This window comes from Muscardinus avellanarius (genome assembly GCF_963383645.1).
Source record: "Muscardinus avellanarius genome assembly, chromosome: 21".
NCBI classification, from domain to species: domain Eukaryota; kingdom Metazoa; phylum Chordata; class Mammalia; order Rodentia; family Gliridae; genus Muscardinus; species Muscardinus avellanarius.
Window position 1 is genome coordinate 18,189,584 of NC_137807.1, and position 9,435 is coordinate 18,199,018.

At 55.9% G+C, this 9,435-nt stretch overlaps 1 protein-coding gene across 2 annotated transcripts in view; it reads right to left on the reverse strand.

The window, feature by feature from the left end:
• EMID1 (EMI domain containing 1) overlaps nt 1-451 on the reverse strand; it is a gene marked incomplete at both ends in the record, with an annotated part of 48,027 nt that extends 47,576 nt beyond the window's left edge. For both annotated transcript variants that reach the window (XM_080717741.1, XM_080717740.1), the window contains one exon: nt 351-451. In XM_080717741.1, coding sequence (XP_080573867.1) covers nt 351-451 — 101 coding nt within the window. The remainder of the gene's footprint in view (nt 1-350) is intronic.
• Nucleotides 452-9,435: the final 8,984 nt, after the last annotated feature.

The following is a 9,435-nucleotide window of genomic DNA, read 5'->3' on the forward strand; positions in this document are numbered from 1 at the left end:
AAAAAAAAAAAAAAAAAAGACAGGAGCCGGGGAAAGAGGAGGGGGTCCCAGAGGGTCGGCTATGGGGTGTCCCGGGCTTTTATCACGTGCAGGGGGATCGGGGAGACAGAAATGGGGGGGGGTCGCTATCACTGCGCCCTGTGCTTCTCCTGCGGAGGAGGGAGTGGGGGAGGCTGCGGGCTCCGGGCTCTTGGCTAAGGGGGGCCCTGCACCCCCGGGAGCCTGGGCCGGCGCAGATCGCGGGGTGGCCGGACTGGCACGGAGGGCGGGACGGGGTCGCCCTCGCGGTCCCGGGATCGCGCCGCTCTCCCAGTCCCGATCCCGGGCAGGCGCGGAGGGGGAGCCCTTACCTGCGTCCGGAGAACGGGGCGCCCCCGACGCTCCACGCGGCGCCGCCTCCCGGGAGCAGGAGCCCGAGGCAGAGCAGCGCCCAGGCCCGCGGGCCGCCCATGCTGCGCCGCCGCCCTCCGCGCCCTCCGCGCCCCGCGCCCCGCGCCGCCGCCCCCGGCCTGCACGCGCGAGCGGCTCCCAGCGCGGCGCTCAGCCCCGCCCACCCGCCCAGGCCACGCCCGCCCAGGCCACGCCCACAACACAGGCCACGCCCGCCCGCCCAGGCCACGCCCACAACACAGGCCACGCCCCCAGGTCCGGGCAGGACCCCGAAACCCGCCCCCGCGCCAACCCGGAAGGAGCCGCGGGACCCCTGCCCAGACGCCCTCCGAGGCCAGGACGCGGGGACCCGGCCTCCCCACGTGCCCCGCCCGCGGGGGCGCCTCCATCCCACGGAGCCGCCCGGGGCCGGGGCGCACTCGCCCCCAGGACGCAGATGAGGGAAGCGAGGCCGGGCGCGCGCAGCCCCCTCCCGGGCCGGCCCCAGAAGCGCAGCGTCCACACCTGTCTCCACTTGGGAAGTGGGAGGTGCCATTCACCTCGAGGAACCTGGCAGCGGCTGGCAGAGTCGGGATTTGAACCCCCATCGGAGTTCAGAGTAGTCAGCGCCTAACCACAGCTCGGCACGAGAGTGGACAGCACTTCGGCCACAGTGCCAGCTTTGCCCCTCCGGGAGCCCCCTCCCTCTCACCCCTGAGAGATTGATGCACCTACTGTGCGTCGTATCACTGGCCCCGAAGAGACCCAGCTTAGCTCCTGCTTAGCTCGTGTGTCTGTCTGTCTGTCTGTCTCTCTCTCTCCTGCTGGGAGTGGAACCTAGAGGCTTTTCTACCTCTGGACTATACTCCCAGACCTATTTTATACTTTATTTTGAAACAGGGTCTCCCTGAGTTGCTGAGAGCCTAAGTAGCTGAGGCTGGCTTCGAACCTGTGCAGTCTTCCTGTCTCAGCCTCCCAAGCGCAGGGATTACAAGCTGCGCCACCACACCGAGTTTGGCTCCTGACTTCAGCACAGCTAGAAGAGCAACCGAGCGCTCCCCTACCGGGGCCCTTTGCTCTTGAGGGGTCGCGTCCCAGAGGATCTGAGGCCTCTCTGAGGTCCATGTCAAGTGGCTGGGAGCAAAGATCCTCATCCCCAAGGGACGCTTTGAAGAGCGCGCAGCTGTTCAGGAAGGAACAGTGGACAGTGGCCTCCGTGACGCGAGGGACCCAGAGGTGTCTGAGACTCCAGATGGGCGCCACAGAATGAGGGTCATTGCTGGTCCCACAAGTGACATGTCTAAGATGCTCCTGAGTCATGGCATCGCTGGGGATAGCGCAGAAGACCCCTTTCCCAGCAAGGGCCCTCCGGGCAGAAGCTGTGTCTACATTTATTTATTTATTTATTTATTTATTATTTATTTATTTTTGCAGTTCTGGGGATGGAACCCAGGGGCAGTCTACCTCCAAGCTACACCCCCAGCCCTACTTCTTATCCTTTGTTTTGTTTTTTTGTTTTTTGTTTTTTTGGTGGTACTGGGGTTCCTGGAAGCCCTTCTACCTCCGGGCTACACTCCCAGACCTATTTTATACTTTTTATTTGGAAACAGGGTCTCTTAAGCCAGTGAGGCTGGCTCCGAACCTGCGCGATCCTCCTGTCTCTGCCTCCCAAGCGCTGGGATTACAAGCGTGCGCCACCACGCCCGGCTTATCCTTTATTTTGAAACAGAGTCTCACTGAGTTGCAGAGGGCCTCACTAAGTAGTAGTTGAGGCTGTCTGCGAACCAAGATCCTCCTGTCTCAGCCTCCTAAATGCTGAGGTTACAAGCCTGTGCCACCACCCCCAGCTACATTTTCACATCAAAGAGAGTTTCCATACAGATAATCCCAATACTTGAGAAGCTGAGAATGGAAGGTTCAAGGCCAGCCTCTGCAATTCAGCGAGGCCCTCTGCAACTTAGTGAGACCCTGGCTCAACACAAAAAATAAAAAATAGAGCTGGGGGTGTAGCTCAGAGGTAGAGTGCTTCCGGGTTCCATTCCCAGTAAAACACACACACACACACACACACACACACACTTTCCTCCTGAGCCAAACCTGTGTCAATACAGCTTGGTGGGTTACACAGGCTTGCTGCCCGCAGTCCTAGGTATGGATTCCAGAGTAACCGCAAGGAGCTGTGTGGCCTGAGGCCAGTTATTGCCCATCTCTGAGCCAGGTTTCCCTGCCTGAAGAAGGTCATAGAAGGTCGTAGGGCCTTTTTTTTTTTTTAACAATCCATCCCGCACAACAGCTCATACTCCTGGGAAGTGTCCTTTCAAGGATCACAGACACAGCCCAAACCCCCATTTTCCTGCGGCGCTGGGGATTGAACCTGGAGAACATTCTACCTCTGAGCTGCACCCCCAGCGCTGTTTCATTTTTTATTTTGAAACAGGGTCTCACTAAGTTGCTGAGGCTGGCTTCGAATCTGCAATGCTCCTGTCTCAGTCTCATAAGTGCTGGGGTTCAGGCATGTACCACCATGCCCGGCTTAAGGCCCCCCACCCCCTTTTTGCTTGTGGTACTGAAGGTCGAACCCTCCAAGCTACATCCTCAGTTCTCTTCTTAATTTTATTATTTATTTATTTATTTACTTATTTTGGTGGTACTGGAAGTGGAACCCAGGGGCTTTTCTACCTCCAGACTATACTCCCAGACCTATTTTATACTTTATTTGGAAACAGGGTCTCACTAAGTTGCTGAGAGCCTCACTAAGTAGCTGAGGCTGGCTTTGAACCCGTGTGATCCTCCTGTCTCAGCTCCCCAAGGACGGGGATTACAAGTGTGTGCCACCACGCCTGGCTTTTTTAAAATTTTGAAACAGGGTCTTGCCACGTTGCTGAAGCTGCCCGCAAACTTTCAGTCCTCCTGTCTCAGCCACCATTCCCCTTCGTGGGGCTCGCTTCCCTGGCTGCCATGGCAGCCTGCAATCTGGTCCTCTGACCTCACTGAGCAGAGGCAGGAAATGCTGCGGGACCTGGGTTTTGGCCATTTGAGGTCTCAGCGTTTGCTGAGACAGGGAGGAGAGCAGCCGGCTGGCTTGAGGTCGCAGGGCCTCCCCCTGGGGCCCTGGTCCCCTCTGCTGCCAAGACCAACCACAACCGCCAGAAAGGACAGCAGCTTCTGTTCGGAGCGCTGGTCTAAGCATTTTGCCCTTGATTTTCTCCCTCTGTCCGCCACCCCGGAGGCAGCCATATTGTCCCCAGGTGGGGCGCTGGGGCAAAGGCACCCTCTCGAGTCCCTTCTGGTGGGCACTGTGTGCTGACCCCTGGACTCTCCGCCCCTCCCCTTTAGCTGGCTTCTTTGGGGTGAGGGAGACCTTGGCTCAGATTTGCCCCCCCCCCCCTGCGGGGGCCGCAGAGGCTGGGAGAACATATGGACACAGGCGCAGGCCGGGACCCACACGCGCAGGACCACACAGGGACACACACAAGATTCCCTGACCCACCCCCGCCGCCCAGTCCAAACAGGAAATGCTTCTCTCCCCCTAACAAACAAACCTGGCCACAGCCTCCCTCCCCAGGGAGCTCTGCTGGGCCGAGGTCCCAAGGGCCAGCCTCCCCAGCAGGGCTGCCCCCCATGCTAGTGCGGGTCACACACCAGCTCCTGAGCCCCATCTGATCACCCCCTACATCGTAACTCTGCTGGAGGCCAGGAAGGAACTGGGCGGCCCAGAGGTGCAGAGCCCCTGATCTAGTTCCCGGGGCCCCAGCCTGATGGCCCTTAGCCCCATCCTGCAAGGGCAGGGCTGGGGGCTTCCCAGAGCTCCCAGGTTAGGGCCAAGGCTGCTCTGCGCCTGTGATGGGGGGGTCGGCCCTGCTGCCCCTTGGGACTGGCACCACCGGGTCAAGCTGGGCGCTGGGGGACCCAGGGCCGGCAGCTGCCTAGAGTTATTTATGCTCCGCAAAGCTGCCCTCCTCACCCGGAGCATTCCTTCCTCAGAGCTGGGACCGGAGCTGGAGGGAGGGAGGGAGCTGTCCGACAAGCATAAATTAGGGGCCCCATGCACGGGCGTCCCTAGTCCTCCAGAGGTGGGTCCTCCTTTGGGTGGCTGGGGGAGGTCACCGCATGTCGGGGCCGGGCACTGGCAAGCGTGGCAGGCACCTTTGGGGTCAGGAGGTCTGGGTGTTTTGCATCTTCTAGAGAGAGTCTCTGGGCCTCAGTTCCCCCATCTGGGAACGGAGGGCGATAGGAGGACCGGGGCACTGTCCTGACCTGGGCACTTTGCTGGCTGGAGTGAGGAGGGAGGAGAGGCCTTTTTCCTAATGTGTGTTCCTACTTCCCTACCTTGGGAACTTTCCCTCTGGCCAGCGTGGCCTGCGCCTCTGTGCCTCCTGCCTCTCCCAGGGACGCAGCGTCTCTTCCGGTACCTCTCCTGCAAAACCCGACAGCACGGCCCTGGAGCTAGGCGTGGCCCTGGAGCTAGGCGCGGCCCTGGAGCTAGGCGCGGCCCTGGAGCTAGGCAGCAGAGCAAGGAGGTGCTGGCTCGTTCAGACTGGACTGTGAATGACTGCTCTGTGTATTTGTGTGTGTGTGTGGGGGGTACTGAGAGTTGAACCTAACGGTGCTCTATATTCCCATACCTCTTCCTTCTTCCTTCCTTCTTTCTTTCTTTCTTTCTTTCTCTCTCTCTCTCTCTCTCTTTCTTTCTTAATTTGAAACGGATCTTGCTAGGCTGCTGAGGCTGGCTTCCAACCTGTGATCTTCCTGTCAGCCTCCCAAGAACTGGGATTACAGGCGTAATCATGCCCAGCCATGTTTAATTGTTTAATGTAAATAAAAGGGGGGTATTAACAGAGATTCCTTCCCTATATTGCTGGTGATCCACCTTTTTTTTTTTTTTTTCAGTACTGGAGATTGAACCCAGGGGCATTCTTCCACTGAGGTATACCCCCAACCCTATTTTCATTCATTCATTCTTTCTTTTCTTTTTTGCAGTACTGGGGATGGAATCCAGGGTCTCACTGAGTTGCAAAGGGCCTCACTAAGTAGGTGGAGCTGTCCTTAAGCCACGATCCTCCTGTCTCAGCCTCCCGAATGCTAGGATTACAAGGGTATACCACCACGCCCAGCTGGTAGTCCACTTTTAGTTGGTAAAGGGGTTGTTTGGTTCTGCAGATCGTGGACAGATTCCATCTCCCAGCTCCAAGGAGGCAGCAGCCACTCCCTACTGGAGGCATCTGGAGGGGGAGGGCCATGCATTCCCCGGGGTAGATGGATCTGGAAGGAGTAGGAACAGGTGAGGTGGGTCTTAGCTCTGGGGAGGTGGTTCTCAGAGGATGGAGGAGACCTAGAATAGCAGGGAATGCTGGGCTTGGTGGTGCACACCTGTAATTTTAGTACTTGGGAGGCTTGAGGAGGGCCACAGGTTCAACACCTGCCTCAGCCACTTAGAGAGACCCCGTTTCAAAACAAATAAAAAGCCCGGCATGGTGGTGCACACTTGTAATCTCAGTACTTGGGAGGCTGAGACAGGAGGATCACAGGTTTGCGGACAGCCTCGGCAAGTAACACTGACTCTCATCAACCTAGCGAGACTCTGTTTCAAAATAAAAATAGAGCTGGGGGTGTAGTGTGGAGGTAGAATGCCCCTGGATTCAGATTCAATCATATATATACATATTGAATACACACACACACACACACACACACACACACACACACACGAGCTGGGCGTGGTGGCACACGCTTGTAATCCCAGCATTTGGGAGACTGAGATAGAAGGATCTCTGTTCGACAACAGCTTCAGCTACTTAGTGAGGCCCTTTATGCCTCAGTGAGACCCTGTTTCAAAATAAAGAATTAAAAATAAGGCTGGGAGCCGGGCATGGTAGCGCACACTTGTAATCCCCTGTCTTGGAAGGCTGAGACAGGAGAATCACACAGGTTCAAAGCCAGCCTCAGCTACTTAGTGAGGCTCTCAGCAACTTAGTGAGACCCTGTTGCCAAATAAAATATAGAAAATAGGTCTGGTAGTATAGTCCAGAGGTAGAAAGCCCCTGTGTTCCGCCCCCAGTGCCACCACCAAAAAAAAAAAAAAAAAATAGGGCTGGGGTGTAGCTCAGTAGAATGCTCCTGGGTTCAGATTCAATCATATACATACATACATACATACATGGGCATAAGCTCTCTCAGTGTGCCATCCAGCTCTGTCCCGTCCAGACCCCTCCCCTGCCCTGGTCACCTGGTGACCTCTTACCTCCTCTGGGACCCTTCCAGTGAGCAGGATCCTGGAGAGCCCTGTGACCTCCCTGCCCACCCTGTGTCCACCCTGTGTCCACCCTGAGCCCACCCTGCGCCCACCCTGCTCTCTCCATCGACCACAGGCTCTCCCACCCCCTCTTGGCCTGCCGCCAGCCCTCCTCAGACGCCCCCTCACCTGGTAGGAAAACGCCAGGCCACACCCCAGGGCTGACCCCAGTCCACCGGCCTCCACAGTCACAGCCTTCTGTGCCGAGCTATCTGCTGATTTATCTGCTTCTCCGGAAGGATCATAAATAGGCATAGATGATGGGCCCTGTTTGGAATCTAAGAGTTCTAGGAAAGATATAAACCCGGAAGCCGTACAGGACACATTTGGGCATGTAAAATTTTCCTCATGGGAAAAAACTGATTTGATTAACTGTGGAAAAATTTGTAACACATAGATCAGATAAAAAGGCGAATTCCCTCCACATGTTAAGAGTTCTTACAAATCAATAACATTTGATCAATTACCCAAAAGATAAACGGACAAAAGTTGTGAATAGCTAGCTAGCTCCGAACGCCAGGGCCGCACGTTTACTCCTAGAGAAGCAGCAGAGGGGCGGGAATTGGGGAAGGGCCAGCGAGGTGCTGCGCAAATGTCTGCCTCTACTATCTTGAACTCCATTAAGATGTAGGACTACAAAAGCCAGGCGTGGTGGCGCACTCGTAATCCCAGCATTCGGGAGGCTGAGACAGGAGGATCGCGGTTCGCGGACAGCCTCAGCTACTTAGCAAGGCCCTCTGCAACTCAGTGAGACCCTGTTTCAAAATAAAGAATAAAATAAAGAATTAAAAAATAGGGCAGAGGGTGTAGCTTGGAGGTTGAATGCCCCTGGGTTCCATTCCCAGACCTGCAATAAATAAATAAATAAATAAATAAATAAATAAATAAATATGTATGACTACAAAGCACCAATAAAAAAATTAAAAAAGAAAGAAAGAAAAGCAATAGTAATGAAAACCACAACAAGATGGTACTTTGCTGAGCTGATGCCCGGAGCTTGAGTTCCTGGGTTTTTGTTTTTTTTTTTGTATTGGGGATTAAATCTAGGGAAGTTCTATATCTGAGCTACACCCCCAGCTTATATTATTTTATATTTTATTTTATTTGTATTCTGGGGGTGGAACCCAGGGGCTTTCTATCTTTGGGCTATACTCCCAGACCCATTTTATATTTCATTTGGAAACAGGGTCTCACTAAGTAGCTGAGGCTGGCTTCGAACCTGTGCCATCCTCCCGTCTCAGCCTCCCAAGCGCTGGGATTACAAGCGTGCGCCACCACGCCCGGCTTATTTTATTTTATTTATTTATTTATTTTTTTGAAACAGAGTCTTGCTAAATTTCTGCACGCTGGCCTTGAACCTGTGGTCCCTTTCTCTCAGCCTCCTAAGCCCTGGAATTACCAGCCTGTGCCACCGTGTCCAGCGACTTAAATTCTTCTTTTCTGGTTTGTTTTTGTTTGTTTGGGTTAGTACTAGAGAGTGAACCCAGGGGCATTCCATCTCTGAGTCACCACTCCATCCCTTTGCATTTTTCATCTTGAAATAGGACCTTGCTAAGTTGCTGAGGGTCTAAGTTATTGAGGCTGGCCTCAAAACTGCCGTCCTCCAGTTTCACTCTCCCGAGTACTGGGATTACAGGTTTGTGCCACCACAACCAGCTGGGGTTTCTTTTTAGGATGAAAAAAATATTTGGGGATCAGATAAAGGTGGAGGTTGCCCAACTCTGAATAGACTGCAGTTTCCCACATCTCAGGGTTGCGTACACTACCCCAGAAGCTGGGAGTGAACCCTCTTGGGAAGGCGCTGAGTGGCTGAGGGTGGCATTCTGGGTCCTTTTACACAGTCTGAAAAAGTTAATACCCAAAAGTATGCATAGAATGGTCACCCTTTGCCCCCAAAAATGAAATCAGGGTTTTGAGCGGCATGCACGTGTGTGTGTGTGTGTGTGTGTGTGTGTGTGTGTGTGTGTGCGCACAGAACAGCAGCTCTCACGCCTCTGGGTTCTGGCAGCCATTGGCAGCAGCCTGGGAGACCCCAGGGTGGGGTGAGGCTTCTGTGTGGACCTCTTCCTCCAGGGAGGGCCTACAGGGCAGGCCACGGCTGACTCAGCTGCTGACCCTCTGGGGGTGCCTGAACGGTGGAGGTAGCTCCCCTGCTCTCCCAGCAAGGACCTTGGTCTCTGGTCCTCAGCGGGCCTGGCCCGGGCTCCTCCCCATGCAGCTGAGTGGAGGCTACTTAGCGGGGGAGCCATGGCCAGAGGGAAAGAGGCCTGTCCCGAGTGGGCCGCCCCCATGTCTGCAGGAGCTACCTGAGGCTGACGTTGGCTGCGTCCTCCCCTGGTCCCAGGGAGAGAGAAAAGGAAAAGGGGGGCAAGAAGAGAGACTGAAGGAGGAAGGCGGGGGTGGGAGAGAGGACAGGGGCGCTCAGGAGGTTGGGAAGGGAGGGACGGCTGGAGGGGACCTCCTGACCGGCTGGAGGGGACCTCCTGACCTGCTTCCCACCGAACTGGCGCTGCACCTCCATCCCTGTGCTCACAGCCAGCCCCAGGAGGGGTCGCCGGGAAAGGGAGGCCCCAGAGGGCAGTCAGCTACTAGCAGAGTCAGGGCGGGAGTGAAGCTCTGGCTCAAGCAGGCAGCCAGGATAGGCCAGGGGGTATCGGTCCTGGCACCCGGCACAAGCCCACTTCCCTCCCAACGGGGCCTGCCAGCCCACCTACGCTGCCGTGCCAGCGGGTAAGACGTCCCCAGGCCCAGCCACCTGCTTCCGCCAGGGGCCC